General features: G+C 55.1%; 3 protein-coding genes across 7 annotated transcripts in view; 1 reads left to right on the plus strand and 2 right to left on the minus strand.

Annotated features, from left to right (window-relative positions):
• Nucleotides 1-473: 473 nt before the first annotated feature.
• DPH1 (diphthamide biosynthesis 1) lies at nt 474-12722 on the minus strand. 5 transcript variants are annotated; one of them, XR_006589472.1, is made up of 16 exons: nt 12481-12722; nt 11894-11990; nt 9636-9788; nt 9449-9512; nt 7668-7789; nt 7092-7249; nt 6842-6963; nt 5154-5222; nt 4594-4750; nt 4361-4461; nt 3778-3856; nt 3359-3499; nt 3075-3187; nt 2261-2356; nt 1395-1501; nt 474-1170 (listed from the first exon to the last, which is right to left on the minus strand). XR_006589472.1 is itself a non-coding variant. In XM_003996430.6 (13 exons), exons 1-12 carry the CDS (start codon nt 11952-11954, stop codon nt 3092-3094), a joined length of 1323 nt encoding a protein of 440 aa, XP_003996479.2. In that variant the 5' UTR covers nt 11955-12032; the 3' UTR covers nt 2219-2356; nt 3075-3091. The 5 variants fall into 5 exon arrangements, 1 of the variants encoding a protein (XP_003996479.2); XR_006589470.1 differs by lacking the exon at nt 12481-12722 and having other exon boundaries at nt 11894-12032; XR_006589473.1 differs by lacking the exons at nt 11894-11990; nt 12481-12722 and adding an exon at nt 11549-11884.
• OVCA2 (OVCA2 serine hydrolase domain containing) lies at nt 1528-3058 on the minus strand. The gene is made up of 2 exons (XM_006939976.4): nt 2703-3058; nt 1528-2356 (listed from the first exon to the last, which is right to left on the minus strand). The coding sequence occupies exons 1-2, from the start codon at nt 3007-3009 to the stop codon at nt 1857-1859; spliced, it is 807 nt and encodes a 268-aa protein (XP_006940038.3). The 5' UTR covers nt 3010-3058; the 3' UTR covers nt 1528-1856.
• Nucleotides 12723-15909: 3187 nt separating the features above from the next.
• RTN4RL1 (reticulon 4 receptor like 1) overlaps nt 15910-24053 on the plus strand; it is a 72704-nt gene continuing 64560 nt past the window's right edge. Inside the window, exon 1 of the mRNA XM_006939977.4 lies at nt 15910-16431. Coding sequence (XP_006940039.1) covers nt 16419-16431 — 13 coding nt within the window. The 5' untranslated portion in view covers nt 15910-16418. The remainder of the gene's footprint in view (nt 16432-24053) is intronic.

Genomic DNA, 24053 nt, shown 5'->3' on the forward strand with positions numbered 1-24053 from the left:
ATGTATCTCATTTGTTTGGGACCAGGGGACATTTTCTGTTCTTGAAGCAGGAGGTGTGAGAAGAATTCTCCTCACACCGAACATGAAGATTTCCGCCCCACCTAATACTGTTCTCTACCGTCATCCTCCTAATTTTAAGCCCTGACTAAAAATTCATTCCCCACTATTACCTTGCCCTCTCTCCTTTAGTCCTCAAAATAATTCAAAGTAGCAACTGCTGTGGTAGCAATTGTCATCATTTTCATACCTCGGGACGTTGCTAAAGGGGGCAGCCCAAGACTGCCATGGGGGCATGTGAGCTCTGAACTGCAGATCCATTGTATTCCATTCTGAACTGCTTATTTCCAGAGAAGCCAGGAATCTGATTTGTGTGGGTGAAATTCTGAAAACCTTAAGTATCAAAAATTGAGTATTTTTAAAAATCCAATGGGCCAAATCCAACAGGTCTGTAGGAGCAATTCAGTTCATTTCTGAGTCTCCTTTTTTTTTTTTTTTTTTTGCCAAAAAAGGGATCCCTTTAAACACCAAGAGCAAGGCAGAGGCAGACTGTAGCAAGGGAGAACTATCCTCCCATCCTCAGTTTCTGCTGTAAAGGTCCTAAATCCAGTAAGCTGGGTGTCTGGTGGTGACTGGGGGGAAGGGGGGCTGGTAACTCCAGCTTTTTCATCTTAGACAAGTGCTATGTGTAGGGAAGAACTCAGGATTAGGGGCAATTTAAGGGATGTTAGTCTGATTGGCTCAGGGCAGGCTGGAGTATTTGTGCTGTATCCCCTAATCCTAATTCCTACTCAATTACTAACCTCCCTGGGGGCAACCGTGCATGGGGGTTAGACCAGGGCCTCCTGTAATCTTTCAGAAAAGGAACAGGCTGGTGAACCTGCAGAGGCAGGGCTGAAACCATTGCAGGGTGAGCCACAGGTGGAGGCACTAGAAGTAGGGCAAATAGCAAAAGCGGACCTAGTGACAGCTTAGGAACAACTAACTGTACTCAAGAACTGGAGGGGCTCCTTAGGCCTTGGCTGGATCCTTGCGGAGTAGCATCAACCCCAGAAACTCTGTAGATGAGGTCAGGGCTGTAATAGGGTTTCTTCTGTGCAGGCTTGGGCCTCTACCCAAGGTTGAGCATCATCCCACCCTTCAAGCTGGTAGTTCAGAGGGTCTACAGCAGTTCTGGAGGAGAAAGCAGAGAACCTAAGACGCCAGAGTCTGACAGGAGACTAGCACACAACCCTCAGGGATCAGGATGGAGGAACCCTAACTCTGTAGCCCAGGCAGAACCATGCCAGGGGACCTCTTCCCAAAACTTCTCAGATGTAAACTCTTCCAACTCAGCCACCAAGGCCTCCTTCCCTTCAGCTTGGGACTTAAGACTTCTACCAAACGTGTGCACTCACAAGCTTGTCCTGGAGGCTCACAACTGCAAACACTTCCCTGTTTGGTGCTTCCCTGGAGGTTGTATGGAAGGCCAGAAATCCAGACTTCGGTTTCAAAATGGGTTTTTCTGTGTAAGGAAAAAGATGCTCAAAATCCAAATCACCACTTTATTATGTGGCAGTCACAGTGCCAGCCCCTGCTTTTCCCATGCCACCCTCCACTCATCCAGGGGTCCACTGGCCTTTTTCACGTTTGAGTATCAGACGTCATGTTTGAGTATCCTCCCTTTTTTCTTGAGTGTAGAGCTGGGCTTATAATAATTTGAGTCTAAAAAACTGATATGTCTCTTAATTGGTGATAGTGAGGAACACTACAGCACTTGAGCTCCCAGAACAGGGGAAAGACGGGGAGGCTGGAGTCCAGAGGCTGCCCCAAGGTCATGTGGGGGTAGGGGATACAGGGGCAGAGCCCCTGTTCATCTTTCACTCTGCAAACTGGTCCAAGAACTTGAGGTAGACCTGGCGCTGGGCTGCAGCTGCTGGAATGAAATGGCCACCAGAGTGGGTGAGGTTGATGGCTCCGGTGAATCGGCTAGCCAGTTGCATACTTTCCTGAGGGGGGATGACACAGTCAGTGTCCCCGAAAACATGGAGGGAAGGCAGCAACAAGGGGCCCTGCAGGATGGGTTCTTTGAGTCCAAGGCCCCGGGGACAGAAACCAGACACCAGGATGATAAACCTTGGCAAGGGAAAGCGAGGATCTCCTGCTTGGCCAAGGGCGCACACAAGGGCTGCTAGCGCGGCCCCCTGGCTGAAACCAAGGAGCCCATCAAAAGGCCCCAGTTTCTTCAGTGCCTGTGCCACAGTTCCCAAGGCTTCCTCCAGACCTCTGCACACTGTGGGATGGCTCAGGGCGTTGAAAACGTCTGCTTCCTGTTCTGAAAACCACCAGCCTCGAGGCTGCTCCTCCGGAAGGCAGGGCTCTAAAGTGATATAGGGGAAAGGATGGGGTTAGAACAAGCGAGTATCTAGGGGAGAAGAAATGAAAAAGAGAGGCACGGAGGATTTGGGAGTGACAGTAAGGAAAGAGAGGCGGCTGAGGGGAAGGGAGAAAGTCTGGGGGAAATGAGGTGGAGAACAGGGTGGCACGGAGAAAGGGGGATGACACATCAAGGAGGAAGCCTGTGAGGCTGGGAAGGAAGAAATGAAGGGTACGGGCAGAGGGAAGGAATGAGGCGAGGATACAGCGTGGGGGTATGCCAAAGGGTGTCGCGGGGAGACGACGCTAGATAAAAGACTCCGTGCTTTTCTTGGGCAGGGCCGTCTCACCGGGCAGGGCCGTCTCGCCGGAGGCTGGCCCGACGCTCTCGGGGCCCGCGGCATTCGCGACCAGGTGCGGGCCGCTGAGGCACACGAGCTCGGCGCGGCCCCGCAGCGCCTTCCTCAGGGCTCCCGTCTTCTCGCGGAAGGCCCGCTCGCTCTGTCGGAATCCCGCCAGCCCCAACACCCGCAGCGGCCGCCGCGCCGCCATCTTGCCGGGCAACGCGCCAGGGGCCGGAAGCAGACTGTCCCCGAGCGGAAGTCGAATATGCAAGGGGCGGGACCAAATGCTGGCACCACCCCGAAGGCGGGCCATAGAGCGAGCGGGCGTTCCCAGAACAACCCGGAGGGGAAAGGTGTGGCCGGAGGAGGGGTGGATACCTGAGACCTAGGAGGGTCTACGGAATGAGCGGCGCTCCCTTTTCTTCTCTGCAGCTGCAATCGTCGCAGGCCGCTGCTGGAGTAGGGCGCGTGGGCTCCTCCTGCATTTGCATCTGAGGTCCCAGACTTTGGTCAGGGTCTCAATTCTGCGACGTCCTCCACCCTGCTCCCGTGCATTCTCCGCAGCGACCGCACGGCGGCGGCCTCGGCTCGCGTCGCTAGGGAGGCGGCCAGTGCGAGGCCGCGCCTTTGGTCTGTCCTCCTTGCTTGCACTCCCTGCCTACCTTCGTCAGCGACGGCCGGCCCAGGGCCTGGGGGGGGCGGTTCCGTCCGTGGTTCACTGTCCAAGGCCCCAAGGAACTGCCGGCGTAGAAGTCCATGGGGTAGGGCTGCTGCCAGGAAATGTCCCTCAGGGCCACCACAGCCTAGTGGGGGACAACAGGACAATAACATTTGCTGACTTTTTCTGGGCAGGATTTCTTAATTCAGTCTTCACGAGGGCCTGTGAAGGTCCTATTATCCCCATGCCACAGAAAGGAAATGTGAGGCTCAGAGGGGTTAAAGGACTTGCCCAAAGCCACACAGCTAGGAAGTGACTCAGCTGTAACTAAGTGCTGTTCACCCACCCCACTCCAGATCCCTCCCTTGACAGAACCAGTACAAAGCCCACTCTACCTCAGGGATTTTCACAACTTGGTGTTACCTCATAGGGTGTCAGCAGCGGCTTGGGGAAGGCTGTGCCCCAGTCAATGGAAAGGCGTGGACATGCCACCTGCACCCACCTGGAAAGGGAAGTCAGGTCAAACCCAAGGAGGGGGGTGCTCCCCTTCTCCTGGGCAGCATGATGAAAAACATGACTGTGTCCCCAGCACACCCAATGAATGCTTACTATTCATTCTAAAGTAAAGATTGTCACCTAATGCTGTTTAGAATAACGCTACAGCATTGCTTGTTTTCTCCTGTTTCCTCCAGTGACTATGAGCTTTCTGAGGGCAGGGGCTGGGCAGCTCATCTGTGATAATATCCCCAGAATCAAATTCTGCAGGTGCCAACCACTCCTCAAACTCATCTCGCACGTTATAATTGCAGCTACCTGTGAGCCCCCACACTAGAGTGGGGTGACCCATAGCCAAGGGTAGCTCCTGCTGAATGAGTGCTCTGTAAACATTAAAATTTCATGGAAGCAATTCCCATTCACTCCAGTCTTCAATGTGTGCTGGGCAGGACTCAGATCTAAGCTTTCTTAGCCAGAGTCATAGCTAGAGAGGTAAGGGGAAGAAACTTACACATCCACCTCAGGAAACAGGCTAAGCTTGCTGGGGAAGATCTCAGAGAGCAGCAGCCTCATGAATGGAAGTCCCAAGGCTTGGAGCCGAGATTCCAGGTGCTGTTGGAAGAGGGAGGCCAAGCTCAGGTCACCATAATCAAGCAGCCAAGTCTAAATTTGTTAGCCTACTGATTTTCCCAGCTGGGTTTCTAGTCAGTCCCCTCCTCTAGAGGCCATCCCAAACCCGCTGACCTCCAGAATCTTAGGGCTGCCCTGGCGGCCCAAAGTGCCCAGGATAAGGCCCCAGGATTTAGCTGAGCGGGCTGTGGTTATGGCTTCTTGGCGGTTGGCCTGCATGCGCTGGTGGTCATAGTGCTCTCTGGATAAGACTTTGCTGTATGGGTCATATCTGGAAAAGAAGTTATCAGGGTCACAGTGACAGCCATTCACAGTGTATGTTGTACACATAGCTCCCCGACCCAGCCCCTTGGTCTGCTGAACCTTCAGGCTCCATGCAGGTAATTAGGAACAGAGGCAAGAGCAGAGACGGTCATTGGAAAGATCAGTCCCATAGCTGGAACAGGCAAAGGTGGGAGAGGGGTTTACGATCTCATTGTAAATACCAGGGGATGGGTGGGTACTGTGGAGCAGCAGCCTGGGTCTGACCCCCAGATTCAGAACCCAAGTACCTTAGATCCTTAGGGCTGCTGGCTGTGAAGTACCAGAGAATGAGGAAGTTTTGGCCAATCGAGGACCTCAGTGGCAGGGAGTCCCACCCCCTCCCTAGTGGGTCATCCCAGCTCAGCCCATACCGGTAAGCGGGGACACTAGGGTTAGCAATCATGACAGACTCCAGATGGAAGCGGCCATCTCCAAGATATCTGCAATGGGTAGAAAGGGGATGGTAAGCGTGGAGTGGAAAGGAAGGCATTGGCTTGGAGGTCCAGACTGAGTTCTTGGCCAGCTGTGCTGGTGTGTGTGTGTGTGTGTGTGTGTGTGTGTGTGTGTGTGTGAGAGAGAGAGAGAGAGAGAGAGAGAGAGAGAGAGAACTGGCATTTATTTCACCTCTTGTGAGGCCTTGGTTTCCTCACATGCAAAATAAGGAGTTTGAATCAGAGGAGTGTAAGGCCCCTCTAGTTATGTAATGCAGAATCTAAGAACTGCTCCCCACTGCTCAACCTTCTGGAGGAAGGGTAGAGGGGCAGCCAGTACCATGGGAAGGCCAGTCAGGGGTCCAGAGATCCTAACTTGGAGGTGGTAGGACAGGTTCTCCCTCACCTAGCTCAACACAACCCTGGCAAGTAGTGTTTAGGGTATCAATGATGCTGTAAACGTGGTTTCAGGGTAGACATTGGGTCTTTCCGCCCAAACTGGCTCTCAGGTCCTGTTACTGAGTTGTAACAACTACCGTATTGGATTTGTGCCTTCTGCGCACCAGGCCTGGGCTAAGCACTTGACATGTAGGACTTCACTCAGTCTTATCAAATAATCCTCCAAGCTACCTATAGTGTCTCTCTCCATTTTACAAGAGATACAATGGATGTTCAGGGATGTTAAGAAACTTGCCCAAAGTCACACAGCTATTAAGCAGTCTATCTGGACTTGATTCTAGGTTTAACCACCAGGATGTATTCAAGCATGCCCTGGGAGATATTGTCCTTAAAAAGTAGCTTCCCGGGCCAAGGAGAAGCCAGAGACAAAGGACAATCTGCCATGGCAGCTCCTTCTTTCTTGGAGAGCACACTGAATTGTGATGAATGGCCAACACTCAAGAGTGTCCCTCCCTCCAACACACACCTTGAAGCCCCCAAGGGTAGGTGTCTATGAGCTCAGAATTATGCGGGCACAGGCACAGGGGGAATGCCCCTGGGGAGTAGGGCTGCAAGGTCTGGGCTGGGGAAGGCCCTGATGTGGGCCTGTCTAGGGGCAGGGGTGTTCTGTGTGGGAGCAGCAAGGCCTGTGGGGCCAGCATCTGCAGCCCCAGAGGTGGGGCTGAGTCAGGGGAGTGCCCCTCCCTGTTTCATTCCATTAGCCAGGAATGGGGCTCCCCTCCCCAGTCCCAGCCGGGGGAGCTGTCGGCTCTGAGGCTGGCTGCATTCACACAACATTAAGCATTTCCATTACCTAAAATAATTAGGCGGCAGGAGACATGCTGCTCCTGCTTGTTAGCTGTCCGGATGCTAAATTAATGGGGCTGCAGCCTGGGCGTGCCCATCTATCTTCTCCAATTATATTCCCACCATTTCTAGCCCACCTTCAGCCCCTGCTGTGGGGCCCCCCGACTCCTGCCCACTCTGGGCCTAGCCTCCTAGATGGACAGAGCACCTGAGAGGGAGACAGGAAACCTGAAACCCTATGCGGTCCCCATTTTACATGGTGACCTTGAGCAAACAGTTAAGGAGCTTTAGACTCCGTTTTTTTTCCTATATGATGAACATCAGGCTCCCTTCTAGGGTACACTTCTTATGTCTCTATAACTGGCCCCCCATTTTTCACTTACACAACAGCCTCCACCTCTTTGGGCAGGTGGGAGGACGTACAGCCCAGAATCTCCCCAGGAGATAGGGGCTTGCACTGTGGGACACTCACACGATACTCAGCTTTCAGCTCCTGGGCAGCTGCCTGTAGGGATAATGACAGAAGGGAAGCAAGTGGGTGAGGGGAGAGAGCCAGAGCCAGATGACCAGCCTGGAGCACCTCACATGGGACCCCAGGAATAGTCTGGAGGATGGTGCCATCTGTCCACTTACCTGCAAGGTTGACACAAACTGAATGGTGCTGACCAAGGCAAGGGAACTGGCTGGGGGGAAGGTGAGGCGGATAGAATCCAGGAGGTGGGTAGTATCTATCCGGATGTCCACAAAGACGTACAGCACCCGGAAGTCTTGGACCGAGGTGTCCATGGGAACTGGGAGGAGGGTAGAGATCAGGAGACTATTTTGCAAAGCCAGAGGGGCAGAGGGCCTGCCAGGGCCAAAGCCTCTGTGCAGCCAGGACCAGTGGCTTCAGCCTAGGGATAAAAGGAGGGGGTGTGAGGGGGGTGGCGGTCACAGGTCCCTCAGAAGCTCCTTCTCTGTCACTCGGCCAGGGGCCCAGCCTGCTCTACCACCAACAGCCTTTCAAACACCCACATCTGGGACAGCAACACTGTTTCCAAGGCAACCAAATCCAAAGGAAAGATCCACCTGCAGAGCAGGAAGGCCAAGGCCATCCCAGAAACTGGGAGGGACCTCCTGCCTGCAAGCAAGACAAGAAGGCACTGTGATGGGGGATTAGCATGCAGTTCTGCCCCTCTGCCTCCCTGCCAAGATCCCGGCCCACCGTACCCAGGCAGCTGTGGCCATAGTGCACCAGGAAGTCAGCTCCCAGGGCCCTTGCAGTAAAGTCATCCACACAGCAGGCCCCATACGTCACATCACCCATCACCATCGCTTCGGCCTCTGTGAACCTGTGGGGGGGACGGGGTGGGGTGGGGGGAATGGAGCCAGGGGAACAATGAGATGGTGACACAAGGGTGAGGTGGGAGAGAGACCTACCCCTGTGGGGTATCTCAGGGCCCAGCTCCTCTCTCCCTACCCCCCACAATCACTTGGGCTGGCAGCTGCCACTTCTGCCAACAAAGAGTAGGAGGAGCCCAGCTGCCACATCCCCCAGTCCTGGCAGCAGCTCCTGGAACTGTGTAGCTCTATGAGGATGGTCTCTGTAGCACCCAGTTCCTCTGTCCAAGCTCAGGTTGCAGGAAGAACCCCCACCCCTCAGCTGGGCATACACGGGGTCAAATACAGACCTCTGATGCCCCGATCATCCCACCCAGAGCAATGAGTGCGTATACACATGCAAAGGCACCCACTCCCAGGCCTTGACACTGTGGTGTGCGTGGGCAGGCACGTATGGGTACACACAGCCTCCCTGTCACCCAGACCCCCTGCTACAGGCTGGGATCCCCACCCTTAGTTAGGGCCCTCTGTGCCCAGGATGGGGGGACCCATGAACAGCTCCCCCACAGCACATGGCACCACCCACATACCTCGTGCGTCAGAAAGAGTGGGCTCTGGCCAACACATTGCCATAAGATCTGCTGCCAGGCCTGAATCACTAGGGGACAGGGGTGGGTGGGGAAGACCCCACACTCCCCAAATTCACCATGGTAATGCAACTGGAGGACCAGTTCTTCCCTGAGAGACCCACCCCTGGGGCGTGGGGCCTGGCTTGGTGACCAGAGTCTCCCCATTCCTCTCCTGGGGGTGTGGTGGGGAAAGCTGAGCTACTGTCAGTCAGCATCCGCCCCTCCTCCCCCTTCCCCAAATCAGTCTGTGCACAGAAGCAGATTATTCAACTCCTTAAAATGCAGCCCAGGCATCTGAGTCAGCCAGAGCACTTAATTTTTTATAGATTAAAATGTATGCAAATTGGCCTGAGCCCCAGAGAGCATCCCCAAGGGGCAAGAGGGTGGGAGCTGGGAAGTGAGTCTGTGGCAGCAGGATGAGAAGCGGGGTGGGGGAGGGCAGCAGCAGGGAAGTGGGAGGTTCCCATCACGAGATGACCTCCCCTTTCTCCATTCCCCCTCCCTGTTGCAGTGCTGGTTCCAGATGGCTGAGCACTCCCCACCCCCGACCCCCAAGGATGTCTCATTGTAATGAAGAAACTTAGAGGGAAGAGGAACTGAATACCATCTCCTAGACATTTCTCCCTCACCAAGCCCCTCTTTGCCCTACTCCCCCAAGTGTGCCAGAGAAAAAAGTTCACCCTGGCTAGACCTGATGCTGACAACTGAGCTCATTCCGGGTCAGCACCAAGGATTCTTAGGTTCCTCTTCAGACCCCACCACCTGCTCTGGACTCAGCTTTGAAGATACTGGAATTGACTCATTCCTCCCCCCTAAATATTTTAGGGAAAGAGAGTTACATGGACAAAACCAAGCAGGACAGGCTGGGATCTCAGCAGGCTGGGAGTTTAGTTTTGGCTTTTTCCCTTTGTGTGTGTATGGTTATGGGAGGGGATAGGGTAAGGTCAAGGTCCAAAAGGAAAAAAAATGTCAACAGGCAGAGCTGTAACAGGCATGGGGAAAACCTTGGCTCAGCTTCTTCTCCAGTGCCCCAGGCCTCACCTTTCCAAGATATCCACAATGGTGCAGGCAAAAAGGAGAAGGCCTTCAGGCATTTGCAAGGCCACTGAAAGACAAGAGCAGAGACATGAGAGCCGAGGGCTGGAAAAATGCTGGGATGGGGCTACTACCCCTGACTGAGCCAGGCAACCTCACCACCCCTACCCCATCTCAAAGCTTGAGGGCTCACCCTTCTTGGCTTGAGCCTGTTGAATCCTCCAGATGGTCTTGGGAATCTCAAAGTTATAGTTGGAAGGCAAGACTTGAATGGCTGCCTGCAGGTGGGGGTTGTTCAGGATCTCAGGGGGGATCTGATTGGCCAAGCGTCCCCGAGGGGCTCGACCTAGGACAACGCAAGGCCTGAGTTGGCTCCTGGCCTAAAACTGAGCCAGACCCAGCTAAGCTGTTAACACCACCCGAGTTTCAAGCCCAGATCCCAGATGCCAAGGGGCTTGGCCCAGCCTTCTTCCCCACTGAATTCATTCTGAAGCTGGAAACAGAATCCATTAAGCAAGGAAGACAGCTGCATAATTAGTTTCCAGGTTGAGAGATTACTGGAAATCAGAGACTTAAGCCCATGAATGGGGCATAGTGCATACCTTACCTCTGGAGAACAGAAATGATACCAGGAGACTGTACTGAGGACAAACAGAAAAAAGTCCACACAACTGCTCCTTGATAAAGAACAACTCTGAGGGAAAGCCTAGCCACCCTAGCACCCTGGGAAAATGTCTCTCTTCCCCCAGTCCCTGAGAACACCTTGAAGTTCTGAGGTCCTAAATATGAGATGTAGAAGCCAACTGTTACAAGTACTACAGGTACTATTTTAAAAGACTGCCCTCTTTTATTTTTTTAAGTTTATTTATTTATTTTGAGAAGAGAGCTCACAAGCCAGCAGAATCCCAAGGCGCCCCAAAAGACTGCTCTCTTTACTCATGTCCCACTGACTAGGTCTACACGGATGAATTCCTACACTCTTCCCTCTCCTCATTTAAAAGAGAAATAAATAGGGCGCCTGGGGGGCTCAATCAGTTGAGTATCCGATTCTTGATTTTGGTTCAGGTCATAATCCCAGGATTGTGGGATCGAGCCCCACATCTGGCTCAGCGATGAGCATGGGGCCTGCTTAGGATTCTCTCTCTCCCTCTGCCCCTCTTTGCACTCTCTAAAAAAAATGAAATAAAGTTAATAATAATAATAATTAAATTAGATTAAATTTTTTTAAAAAAGGGAAACAAACAACAAACATTTAACTGACTTAACAAGTTCCCTAGTCCCATAGTTCCACCCCAGGAAAGATGGAAAACACACTCTAATTAGGACTGGGGGCAAACAGGTAAAGACAGAGAAGTGATTTCACCCTTTAGGGGCTGGTAGTCTAGTGGGAGCAAATGCAGGTATGCAAATTACAACCCTTTGATTAAAGAAAACAGTGTAGCCCATAGCAAAACTGCAGCCCTTAATTTGCATCCTACTCTCCACAGTTCAGTTTAGCTCAACCCCTATTATATCTTTAGGAACCAGATAGTTTGGGAATGTGACAAGGAAGGCAAGAAATGTATTGAACGAATATTTACTGAACCTGTAGTTTGTGCCAGAATTTCTGCTAGGGCCCTTGACTACTATGGGAGGGTTGCTCCTAGACATGACCCTTCACCCTCTGCCTGTGGATGGATGGTGGTAGTGATGATGGTGCAGTGGAGAATTAGCATGGCAGGCTGGGATCCTGAGACCAGAGGTGAATGTTACCCCTGCCATCGTTTTTGTTCAGTTGTTTCGAAGGCCTTCGAACAACCAGCTCAGAACCCTGGGCCCCTCACAAAAGCTCCTCTGACAGGGCCAAGTCCCTTGTGGTCTTGGGGGTGTGGGAGCTGCTGGCCTTAGTAGCTCAATTAGTCCCCAGGACCGGTAGGCTCCTCCTCCTTTATCACGTGCCTGTAATCTTCTGTTTACATCAGCATTCTCCGGTAGACAGAGGTCCTGGAGGGCAGCACTGTCGTCTAGTCCCTCCATCCAGTAGAGGCCTGGCATTCAGTGGGCCCTCAGTAAGTGCCTGGTGAATGAAACCCGCTTCTTTCCTGAAAGCACTGCCTGAGGGCTCACTTGTAGAATGGCCGCTGCAACGCTCCAGTTCTTTTTCTCCCGGTCGGGTCCGCCTTATCCGTGAGCCCTCCTGAGCCTGTCTGCCCGCCAAGGCAGGAGGGCAGCGTTTCCGGAGTGAGGACTACAGGCTCCTAGGAAGGGCTGCTCCCGATCGAGCCCGAAGACTGCAAAAAGGAAGACCGGTCCCTCTGGGCTCCCGCGAAAGCCGCGGTACCCAGTGACCGCGGGGCCCTCGGGGTCCGGTGGAGAAAGGCCGCCGCTGTTAGAGGGGGCTGGTTCTGTCCCTAACTTGAGGGCCTTAACCTGCGATGTGAGGTCTTGCGGCCGCAGAATGGTAGTACTTACCTCTGTCAGGGCCGCTTCGGCCGCCGGGCTCTGCAGCCACCGACTCCACCAGCGCCGCCATCACTGGCCTGCCCACGTGGAGATCAAAAAGGCAGCGCTAGAAGAACGCGGAGAGCTCAGACATTGCGATCAACCGCCGATCGCTAGCGAGGGGCGGGAATTTGCTGGGCGGGGACCAGGAAGGAGATGATAGGGGCGGGGCTATCGCAAGTCCCTCGTAGCCCGGAAGGACGGGGCTCTCCCGAGCCCCCAGAACACAGCAGTTTCGCTCTCCTGGCTGCCCAGGCTTCTCCGCTCAGCTCCCGGCCCGCCCGACCTGGCATTCCCAGGCCAGTGCTCCTCTATTTGCCGACTCCTTGCCCGAATTCTACAGTCTGTCTTGTGAATGTGGACACCCCCCCCCTCCAAGTCTCCCTTCTGCTCCTCTCCCAGTATCCCCTCCTGGTAAGCAGTGGAGGCCATGTAGGTAGGCCACATTCTCTAACTCAGAGGACCCCACTGCCCAAACAAGACAGGACTCAGCTCCACTCAGCCCAGCTCCAAATTGAGTCCTGGTGCTGATTTCAGGAGCACCAGAGGGCTCTTACCTTTAGAACCAAGTGTGGAAGGTTCCCATATGAAAAACTACCAATTTGGGAAGACCCCAAATCTGAGGGTGCTTTCCTGGGGCAGGGAGACGGTCCAAGGATTTGAACAGCCTAAACTGTTTGGATTCTGGCCAACATTGCTCTGCCTAGGCTGCCCCACAAGCCTAGATAGTCTTTCTCTGGCTTGGGCATGGGCTCCTGTGATCCCAAAGAGAAGGCAGAGTGGCCAGTGAGGCAGCCTTGACGTTTGGAAGAGCAGAGTACCTGCAGGACTGGCCCTCAACAAGGTCTGCCCTAGAGAGCAAAGGTCCCCCAGGGCTGTTTGCCCATCCAGCCCTCTGGCACCATCTTCCTCTTTTGGTGGTGGTGATGTGAGCACTGCTGGCCCTTTAAGGTAGCTCTGTGGCCTCGGGCTCCCCTGGAGGCCCTCCTTGCTTGGAAACTCCTAATTAAAGTGCATGGAGAAGTGAAAAACAAGCAGCCAGGGACAGGCCCTGCCTGGGAGGCTGCCCAGAGAAGAGGGATATATGGGCTGGCTGAGAGTGAGCAGCCAAGGGGAGGGCCAGAAAGGGTCAATGCTCTGCCCCTCAGGCCACTGACCGATGCTCTTAGGACAGTTACAACTTTGGACTAAACTGTGGCCAACATCGGTCTCAGGAACACCCCTCTTGCCTTTGATAAGAGTCCAGCCCGGAATGTCCCTGGTTCTTTGGACCCCCAGGGTGCAAGATCTCAATTCCAGGGATCCCCTGAGTCCAGCCCTTCCCCCTTCAGGACACGAAGTCCCAGCCAACGGGCAGCTTTAGTTCTGGCTGCAGCTGTGAGTTTGGCAAGGGGGCGGGTGGGGATTGACTCTAGCAGAGTAGTGGCTTCTCCCTAGCAAGCACACCACCCCTTAGGGTCTTTCCCTAGGCAGAGGTGGGGCCTGTTGATGATGGAAGGCCCCCATCCTCATAACATTGCCCTACAGCCTCTGTGCTGAATGAGCTGTTCTTGCACCCATTAAGAAACCAGGTGATGTCTAGAAGAACTAACATGTCCCCCAAGATACTGCAGTGAAGGACATTGAGGGCTGCCATTCAACTTGGGCTGAGAACACCTCCATCTGTTTGTGGGGGGTCTCCCTGCCTGAGTTACTCAGCAGTCTGAGTAATTACTGCCTGACAAGAAGGCAGGCACAGTGCACCCCCACGTTACACCACAACACCCGCCTACAGTCACCCCCACCCCCTGGCTGGACTCCAAAGCAGCATCCAGCCCTCCTGAGGCCTGAAATAACTCTGCTTCTCACACTCACGCCCAGCCCCAGCCAACTTTGCCTAAGATGCTAGAGTTTGTGGGGCAAGGGGGTTATGGGGAGGCAGCTCATGGAGTTGGAAGGAGGATTAGCGTACCCTGATTCAGGCCTACACTTTGGCACTGATCTGCTCTGTGACATTGAGCAAGTTGTTCAGACTCCCTGAGCCTCAGTTAACTCATGGAGAGCCTCTGCAGTGCCCAGTGCCTTACATTCAGCTTTAATGTCTGCCTGGCAGGGCTCAGGCAGGGTGTGAGGTCAGTCCAGCCCTGCAGCTGGTCAAAGCTAAGAGAATGCCTCACCTTCAGTTCATCCCAAGATGGACCAATCTTTTTTTAATTTTTTTTAAGTTTATTTTGAGAGAGAGAGAGAGAGAGAGAGAGAGAGACAGCGCACATATGAGCAGAGGAGGGGCCAAAAGAGAGGGAGAGAGGCTCCCAAGTAGGTTCCACACTGTCAGTGTGGAGCCAACATGGGGCTCGAACTCATGAACTGTGAGATCATGACCTGAGCTAAAGCCAAGAGTCAGACGCTTAACCGACTGAGCCACCCAGGCACCCCCATGATGGACCAATCTTCTTAATCTTCAGAACAAAGTTACTTTTTCCACTACCAAGCATTTGCACATTCTCTTCTGCCTGGAATGTCCTTTTTCCTTCTCCGCCCTCAAGACCCAACCTAAATGGCATCTCTTTCTTGAAGATTTCCTTGATGGTCCTTCACCCCCTTACAAAGCTAGCAGAGCCCCCTCCCACACTTGATGTCTCCTCGTCATATTCTAAGATGGCTTGTGGGTCTTTCTTCCTAAACTATGCCATAAGCTTCTGGAAGTCCATATCTATGTAGTTAGCTCAAATACAGAGCCTGGGTGCCATTGAATGCATGTGTGAATGAATGATACTGGCCTTCTTTTGAACCTTCCTATCATACCAAATTTTTCTCCATGGAATCACAACTCATTCTCACTTCAGTTAGCTCTCTTAGACATCACCTGCTCAAAGCAGCACTCCCTGACCCCCTCATATCAACTGTACTATATCCTGCTTTTCTTCCAAGCACTGCCTGATCTCGACTTTTTTCATTTGCTCCCTATTAACTATAAACTCCACAAAAGCAGAGACCTTGTCTTTTCCATTGGCTGAATCCCTAGGAATAGTAGTGTCCCACAGGATAGACCCTCAATAAATGTATACTGAATGAGTGACTTAGCCTACTTTTTCCTTTCCTAGGACCCCTCTTATCCCAGGCCAGTAGGGGGTGCCGCCTCCACCCAGGATCTCTCCAGGCCTGAACCTTCTCAGCTCAACTCAACTGGCCCCCCGCGGGGCCAGCTTTCTAGGCGGTGCCTCCACCATCTTTCAGGAAGCCCCGGGCGGGGTCTGTGTAGACTGAAGGAGACCAGGGAACCCCCTAGGCGGGGATAGCCTACTTGAGCCCCACTTTGGTTCTTCTCTTTCTCTAGGATTTACAACTGGGCCTCACTGCATGCTTGCTGAATGGACTAGACCAGCCTGGGCGTTCGCCACACCTCCCCCCGCCAAAAGAATAGTATCGGGGGACGGTGGATGTGAAGCGGCTGGGTCCGCGGGAGCTGTCCTGGGCGAGGAGGAGCCGTCGAGCCTCCGAGAAGCAAGCGGAGCCGGCTAGAGAGGATATGGGCAGGGGTGCTGACTTGTGACTGGGGTCTCATGGCGGTTGTCTTCCTGCCCCAGCTGGTGGGCAGAGCGCACGCTTCCAGCCGCCTGTCTCGGTGACCTCCAGCCGGGAAGGGCGAGCGGGCGGGGGTTGGGCTGCGGGTGCGAGCTCCGGGAAGCCCGAGGGGCCCGGGAGGGGCTTTCGAGTGACCCGACGGCCGGCCCGGGGCTGGGGCAGGTACTTGGACCAACGCGGGCCAAGGATCGTCCCCGGGGGCGGGCGCAGCGAAAACACCTTGGGAGGCGGCGCCGTGCGGCTGAGCGCCGCTGCCCTGGGAATAGGACGGCGCTCGGCACCGCGAGCTGAGAGCACTTTCATAAATTTTGTATGGGAGGCGCTCCGTGAGCGGGGGCGGGGAGCGGAGCGAGAGGGAGGGAGCTAGCGAGCGAGCGAGGGAAGGAGGGAGGGAGGAGGAAAGGTGGGGGAAGCCGGGGGGTTGGGGGGAGGAAGGGAGGCGCCCCGCTCCGCCGATCACCGGGTCCTGCAAACGCGCGCCGGGCGCTTTCCCCGGAGCTCGGCGGTGCGTGCGAGCGCCCTTTTGCAGCAGCCGCGGCGGCGGCGGCCCGAGGGGGCGGAAAGGAGGGGGCCGCAGCCCGGCGGCCGGGCGGCCGGGGGGCGGCGTCCCCTCTCAAAACCGCCTGCAAAGAGCTCGGGGCTGCAGAGGCAGGCCGCCGGCTCCGCGGAGCAAGCCGCTTGTCCCGGGGCTGAACGAGCGCGCCGGGCTGCCAGGCAGCGCCGCGGTTGCTAGTGGGCGCCGGTGCCCTCGGCGCGGGGCTCGGGCTCACCATGCCCCTGAGGGGCCTGGCTGCCGGGCACAAGCGGATCCCCGGCTTGCCCCCGCCTCGACGCGCTCGGATTAGCTGCAGCCGGCGCCCAAGGATTTGAATCCGGACTCCGGGAGGGAGCGCGCCTAGGCCGACCTCGGAGTGGCGGCCCCACGGCCAACATGCTTCGCAAAGGTGAGTTGGAGCTGAAGGGGCAAGTTGGAGTTGAGTGTGCACGGGACAGAGCCGCGAGGCTGGGAGCCAGCCGCCTGAGAGCTGCCCGGCGCCGGGGCTCCTGGCCGGGGAAGCAGCCCCTGGCGGGCTGGCGGGCTTTGCGGGGACGCACCTGAGGAGGGGTTGCTGCTGGAGCTCAAGCCCCTGTCGGTGACCAGTTGCGAGACACGGGATTTGCTCCGTGGATCTAGCGGCCAGGCCTAGGGATCTGGCTCGGCGAGGTCATTTAGAGACCACAGTGAGCTGCCCATGATGGAAGGGGAGGTGGCCTTCTGGGACCTTTTGCTTTGCCATTATAAAGTTTTGCAGTTGCAGGCTCCATCCCCTGCGCGGGCACATGCTGCCAGTTCTGCCGCTTTGACCGTGCCGGGTGTAGCCCGCGCTCCAGTGCGGCCAGCGGTCAGTGACCGCGGGCCCGGGCGCTCACTGCGCGCCCTCGCTTCTCAGGCGGGGCCCGGACACGGGCACCTTTCCTGCAGTCTGCTTTGGTCCTCAGGGACGGGCTCTGGGTACCCAGCAGCCGAGGGAAGGTGGCCAGCGCCTGATGTCCGGTTCTTCAAACTTTCCTCTCTGACTGGAGCAGAAAAATGCGAAGGCGGGGGGCAGCGCGGGTTGCGTGCGCGGCAGGTGCCAGGCTCAACTTGAGGGGAGCTGGCTCCGCGCGACCACCTAACCACGACCCTCCCTCTCCCTCCGCCGCCCGGCTCATTGCAGAGCGTTGCAAAGTTGGCGCGGGTGCTGGGGAAGTCCCGCCGCGCCCCCACGTGGCTGCCGCGCGGGGAGCTGTCCCCAGGGCCCAGGGAGGGCAGGTGACCACGCCGTGAGCCCGCAAGCCCCGTCTCCAGCTACCCCGGCCTCTGCGTCTGCCTCCCTCCCTTTCCAGGTCCGGGCGAACTGCGGCGCTCCGCCGGGACCCTCTCGTCCCTGGACCCGGCCGGGTGGCCGGCGAGTCTCGGCGCCTGTGTCTGGCGACCCGGGCCCTGCGGGAGCGGGTTGAGGCGAGAGCTCAGGTAGCTGAGGGGCCTGATCCCTGCGCTCAGCGCTCCTGCCTTAATCCGCCCCTGTTTCCATGGCAACAGACCGAGGTGTCGTAAGCACAGGATTCTGACCTCACAGTAGGATAGGGAAGGAGAAAACGGGCAGGGGGAGGTGGCGGAGGAATGGGAAGCGAAGCCTCAAGATGGGCGGAGAGGAGCAGGCGTGGGGGTCACGGAGGAGACCCCACTAGCAGGTGGGACAGGTGGGTGAAGAAACCACACCTTCGCTGGACGCAGTAAAGGCTCTGTGGTGGTCCAAGGCTTGCTCAGGCCTACCGGGAAGCCTTGGTTGCCCCATCGTGTCAATAGTCACAAACTTGTGTGTGACTTGTGTCTTCCACGTGGGCCTGGGCAGTGCGGGGGAAACGCTGGCTGCCTTTTACTGTGGTGTGGGAAAAGTCCCTGCGGCTGTTTGGAGAAACCACTTCACGGATACACCCAGTTCCTTTTCTCTGCAGAAAGAGACTAAAAGTCCTTTCAGCAGCTAGCGGTGCTGGCCCGAGTGTCTGCACACAGAAGGGGCTTTTTACAGAACTGAGCAGAAGCCCAGGTCTGAGAAGCTTTGGCCTGGAGTGTGTAGACTTACCCTGGTGCGTAAGGCTTCCCAGGCAGTTTTAAAAAGCCGCCATGTCTGGGTTGCCTCGTCTGTGATGGAGATAATAGAGGGAAACTGACATCTCATTTTCCTTTTGGTCTGTTGTCTTTTGGCAGTTTCTAGTTTAAAGTGAGCCACAAAGCAGCCCATGCACTTCATTTATATGGCTTAGGTGCCCAGGGAGGCTTGAGCAACCTCCAGGAGCCTGTCTTTCCCATCCAGAGACCCAACCTGGAATGAGCCCAGTGCATCCTGGGGGCTGCTCCCCTTGGAGGAGACTCACTTACCCTGCTCAAGAGGTGGCTGCTGGAGGCTTGGCAGTCATATGTGTTCACCACTTGGGCTATTTTTCCCTTCCTTCATGGCTTGGTTGATGAGAGAGTTTCTTCCAGCAAAGAGGTTTCCACCTGGATTGACCAGGGGAAAACAGAGCAGAAAAACCTTTTGCTGGGCTATGCTCGACTCCAGTGGCCTGCAGCCTTCTGCTGGGACATTGTGTGGGCAAAGGACTTTTACTTTGGTCCTTTGCTGGACACTCTTCTCTCTCTGTCCCTGATTGTGATCACCAGGACTTGTTTCTTTTGCACACATGTACAAGACACTCGGATTCTCCGTGTGGATTCTAGGTTTGTGCTGAAAGCCAAAGGTATGCCTGAGGCCAATGCCAAGGGAGGTGGCCATTGAAGTGTTTGCTTCTGGAATTGTTCCCCAAAGCTCCAAGCAAAATGTTACAGGGTGGGTTCAGACAATTGTTGCAGTTTCCCTGCCTATCAGCTGCAGGGCCCTGCATGGGGTCCTAGACCCGAGGGAGTTTTATAGTCCAGCTTTGGAAGAGGGTTTGAAAAAAGAAAGAGCTGCCATTCCTAGATCCTGGGGGCAGAGTAGAAGAGAAAAACCCTCTTTTCTGTAAAGGGTTGGGCTCGTGGGCTTGACAACGGAGTGCTTTGTGGATTTAGGAGGCTCAGTGTCTGAAGCCCCAGAGGAGGAAGGCAGTGAGCGTAGGCATTCGGTCATGAGGGTCATTGCTCTGATTTCTGGTTGTCCTGTTACAGCAAGCTGGGTCCTGTCTTCTGGCAGGACATTTTAGGAATTGCGTGCGCTGCCTTGCATCCCTTCAGGAAAGGACTCTACTGGCCACAGCCCCACCTCTGTGAACCAGAACAGCCTGAGTCGTCAGTGGATCCTGCTGCTGACAGTGCTAGTAGCTGAAGGCTTCAGCTGCTGCCTGCCCTCTTTTCCGTCTCCTGGCCTACCCTGGCAGAACCAGGGATATAAAAAGCAAGCCTCTGGTCAGAGATGAGAGGCAGGCAGAGCAAGCCAGGCCCCGAGCCACCCAGCACCATCCAGGAAGAAAGAGCAGCCCTGTTGGGGGTTTTGCTTTGCCAGAAGTGGCCTGCTTAAGGTCAGGATCTATGGTTTTCATTTTTAGAGCTATAAAAACAGAATGCAAATCAACAGCCTCTGGGCTAATAAAGAACCTGTCCTTAAAGTTTTTGTCTTGTTAAGCAAGGAAATAGAGTGCCAAATAGGCTTTGTTAAGTGGCAGTCTAATTAATAATTTAAAATCTTGTAGCTGTCTTTCATTAGAATTTATCTGTACATCAACCACAAAATCAGTCAAACACACTCATTTATAAGTTAATGCCATCTTTGAATAATTCAGCAAGAGCTAGATTAAGGTCTGCAATCCAGTAAGATGCATTTTGTTCTTTTGGTTTTCCATAGCCAGATGGGCTGGCCTGGTGGCTGGATTGGGTCTCCCTTGTGTGAAGAAGGAGGGGAGGCAGAGGGAGGAAGGGACCATGGGGTTGTCAGTGCTTCGTCCATTTGATCCCTGAGGTTCCCTAGGTGACCTGAGAGTCTCCAAGTGGCCAGGGGTGAGCAGGCTCCATCTCTTGGAGCTATCCATAACATGGCCCTCTTTAGCTCCGATGGAGAGGAGAAGGGAGGAGTGTTCCACCAACAGCCAAGACACTTCTCTTTCCGCTGCAGAGGAAGTGTAGAACGGAAATACAAGAGCCCTGCTTGAGAGGGTTGAGATATGAGGCTTTTGTATCCCAAACCCCGGTGCAGAAGTGGAATTTCAGTCTTCCCAGCCTAATTCTGTCCCGCTCAGGGAATGCAGCCTGGTGGAACCAATGTCACCAAAACCGCTTCTATCATTGGGAGCCTCTGGGCTGCTTCTTTCCTCAAAGTTCCTCGTCCTTGTGCCGGAAAAGAGAAGCCAAGAGGAGGAATTTTAGGGGAGCACCGGGACACAACCAACAGAAGAGAGGCAGAGCGAGTTGCTAAATAAAGCCCATGCATGCATTTTCTCATCAGTAGCCAGAATAAAAGCAAGGAAAGCAGCGTATTGTTTCCCTTGTGAGCTCAGACCACACAGAAAATGTGTTTGGGTTCGATTCCTGTCACGCCAATACGTGGCCAAATCCTCATTGCAGCTCTCAGGTCCGTTTTTGACAGACAAGCTGTTCCAGACCCAAACTCCGAGCATGGGCACACAGACTCCTGCGCTGCAGGAAGGAATCCCGGAGTTTGTGGTCTCCATCTCGGGCTGCTGCTCCTGAGCCCTCTGGAGGGTTCAAGGGCACTATTTATGGACACCAGGTAGATAACTGGAGCAGACGGTGGACTTGACACCAGCGGAGGTTCTTGGCCAGGTTCGAAAAGGGGACGTCTTGTTAGGAAGAGGAAAATGCAGGTGTCTGTCCCCTGACCTGTGGCATAGTTGACAGCAGATGAGGCTGAGGAGGGAGGCTTGTGGGGTGAATTCAACTCTGAGCTTTGGAGTCACAGCCTGAAAAAGGACACAGCAGAAGTTCCCTTGCTGGAGATGAGAAGGAGGGGGCAGGCATCATGAAGGATGTCAAGAACGGATCTGTTTGGTACCATCTGCAGCAAAGTAGTGGTTAAGGTTAAAACAGAGAGGAGATGACAGGGAGAGAACAGATGGCCAAGGAAGCAAAATAGCTGGTGAAACGGGAACAGAGCCTCCAGGGACAGCAGAAGGCAGGACCTCCGCGCAGAGTGCCGGAAGCAGCCCTTTCTCGGGTGCGCTGGCCAGGCCACCCTGGGTAGAAGTGAGTCGGAGAGAAGGGTGGGACAGGGACTTCAGGGTGAGGGTTTCCTCAAGGCCTGGGAGAAGACCCAGGGAGACATTAGCTCCAAGGTTAAGGGGCCCAGAGCAGGGACTTCCTTGGATGCCTTTGAATTGGGGAGAGGAGGCACGCTGACTTGGTTGGTGTCCATCACCACGGCAAGGCAAAGCCACCTTGGGTCTTAGTGCATGCGTGGTTGAACCCACTGGGAGGAGGTATGCATGCTGGCTGGAAACAGGGGCAGCAAAGATCCACTTGTGCCCATCCGTGTCCATGCAGTGGCAATAGCTGCTTGTAATTACTGATGGGCCGGGCTAAGTGACTCCACACCTTATGTCATGTGATCTCCATAATCACCCTTTGAGGTCAGTCTGTACTTGCCCCTGCTATACAGATATGGAAACTGAGGCATGACAAATGAAGTCCCTTGTCCTGGGTCACTCAGCTGGCACACTGTTGAGTCAGAATGCAATCCCAGATCTGTCTGCCACCACACTCTTTCACTTGTTCTCTTGACCCCTAAACTCCACTGTCTCACGTGCCCATCTGCCTTGAATTCCTATGACATTTGTTTTGCGGGATGCTGGACACTGATGAATCATTTGTATCTTGTTACAGAGCTCCCTGGTAGTTCCCAGGCACTCCCCTTCTGGTCTGCCCCCAGGAGCATCTCCGGCTGGGGCTTGGGGCTCGAGGACCCTGAGTCATCGTCCCACCTGTCCTCTTCTTCCCTGCCCCTCTTTGTATTTGGGCAGATACGCCCTCACCTACTGCCTTCTGCTGTGGTTTCTTCATGACACAGTTGGGACAGTGGGCCAGCACCATCCCGCCTGCTTTCGTGCCCTTGAGAAAGGCCGGGATGTGGTTTATTTGGGGGCTGGATCTTGCCACTATGTTGCTCTTCCTGGCTAACCTCGTAGGCCTGTGAACAGCCACCCTCCAGACTGGCTGGTGCTTGTGTGGAGAGCAACGGCCCCAGGATGTGGCTCAGGTGGATGGTAGTGGCACGTCCCTCCACCTGTATCTGACCCCCCCACCTCTGGGGTTCTCCCTCCCTCCTGGGGTGGCGCTCCCATGGCCCAGCCCTAGTCTGTTAGCTGGACTGTAATGCAGAGCTCAGAGTGGGCTTCTAGAAGGGACTTCTCCTGCCCCCTTCAGAACATGTTTGAATCCTCTGAGTGAGAGCTCTCATCCACCATGGTGAGGCAAGGTGTCTGATCTCACAGATAGGCTGGTGCTCCCGAGCCTGTGATTATTGTCTAATCAGTCAGCGAAGTTGGGATCCAAAACAGCAAACAGCTCTGCTATCTGATTCAGAAGAGTTGCCCTGGAGGCCTCCGTGTTGGCACAATACTGTGTGTGTGTGTGTGTGTGTGTGTGTGTGTGTGCAGAAACACACCTGGCAAGCGTGCAACAAGCTCCGGACGTGTGCGAGCCGGAAGTGTGCTGAGTGCACGTGCCCGACCTACTGGCCCTGGAGCCTTTGTCGGCACCCGCACCTTGGGTCCGCCGGTGCCGCGTTGGTGCCGTTGGTGAGCTGGCGAGCTGCTCAGTGGGGGACTCCAGGGGTGAGTGGGCCAATGCTCCGTGCACTGCACGTCGGTGACCAGGCTCCCCCGCACACCTGGGGGCGCCAAGTGGCTTCTAGGGGACAGACCTCCGCAGGCCCTGGACCTGGGCCTCTTGGCGGCTCCCGGGGCTGATCCCAGAGGGCCGTGGCAGCATAGTCAGGGTGCGTCCATGGGAAATGGAGGAAGAGCCTTCTTCACGTCAGAGAAAAGCTGGCCTCCCGGCTCTCAGCCCACTGAGGTGGTATGAAAGTTTGCTTCTGCCTCTAAAATTGCCCTCGCAGAGCCTGCCATCTCTCTCCGGGCTCTTGTGCCAACACATAGTGAAGGGGGCCTTTACATATGCTTGTATAGAGAGATCCATGAGGCCCTGGGGGGAAAATTGGCATTCTTCTCACAATGATTTATTTATAGGGCGATTGGATGATGGGGATATGGAGGCTAAGGTGCCTCCATTAGTGAGAAGCACACAAGGCAGGAAGCCTTGCTCTGTATTTGACATTTAGTGGGGCGACTCCTACCAGGGAGCTGCTTTTTCTTTTAGAAGGTTTTGCCTTTAATGTTCTATTCATGGGCTTGTCTGAGCAGGCTGGGAGAAGGAAGGAGCGCGCAGGGCAGTGGGTTGCCCGGCTGAGGCTGGCCAGCCTAGGGGGCGGCAGGGCCCGGTAGGTCACCCTGTGGCCGATGTGGGGCAGGCTGGGCAGGCCTGACGCTGGGGGCCAGCAGCTCTGTTCCCGCGCCAAGGGCCACCTTGTTGGTATGTGCTGTGCTCAGTGTGTCATTTGGTGTTTCCTCTCCTGTCTGTCTCTATTTTCACCGGCCCCCAGGCTCTGCCTCGAACAGCGGCTCTGTGTGACCCCGGCTTCGGCTTGGCCGTGGCCCTTTTCTTCCTAGGGACTGTGGGGTTGTAGAAAGAATACCAAAGTTGGAGTCCCAGGGCTGTGTTAGGTTCCATCTCTGTGGCTGACTCACTAGGACCCTGGGTACGTTTCTTCCTCTCTGGGCCTCCGTTTCCCCATCCGTAACCTGACTAGATTGATGACTTTTCAAGTGTTTTTTGGAAGTAGAGCAGTTTCTTCAAATGATAGCCACTGACAGAGCCCAGAGTATAAAACAGATAAGCGTATGTGGCCCTGATCAGAGCTGGGGACAGGGGCCTCCAGCTCTGGCCTCCCTGCCATCCCAACAGCCCCTCCAGGAGATCAGGGAGTCTCCTGTGGTCCCATTTGGCAAGGCAGCGCCCACAGGAAGGCCACTGGGTGTGCTGTGTGTTGCGTGTTAACAA

Source organism: Felis catus, chromosome E1 (genome assembly GCF_018350175.1).
Source record: "Felis catus isolate Fca126 chromosome E1, F.catus_Fca126_mat1.0, whole genome shotgun sequence".
Taxonomy (NCBI): domain Eukaryota; kingdom Metazoa; phylum Chordata; class Mammalia; order Carnivora; family Felidae; genus Felis; species Felis catus.

Bases quoted from the DNA above. Each gene is read 5' to 3' on its own strand.
- DPH1 (XM_003996430.6), bottom strand. From the start codon at position 11,954: ATGGCGGCGCTGGTGGAGTCGGTGGCTGCAGAGCCCGGCGGCCGAAGC. The intron at 4,751-5,153 runs GTATGGGCTGAG...CTTCTTTTCCAG, and splicing joins CCTAGTGTCCCCGCTTACCG to ATATGACCCATACAGCAAAG. The intron at 3,188-3,358 runs GTAGGCAGGGAG...CTGGGACCTCAG, and splicing joins GCCGGCCGTCGCTGACGAAG to ATGCAAATGCAGGAGGAGCC.
- OVCA2 (XM_006939976.4), bottom strand. From the start codon at position 3,009: ATGGCCCGCCTTCGGGGTGGTGCCAGCATTTGGTCCCGCCCCTTGCAT. The intron at 2,357-2,702 runs GTGAGACGGCCC...ATATCACTTTAG, and splicing joins CGGCGAGACGGCCCTGCCCG to AGCCCTGCCTTCCGGAGGAG.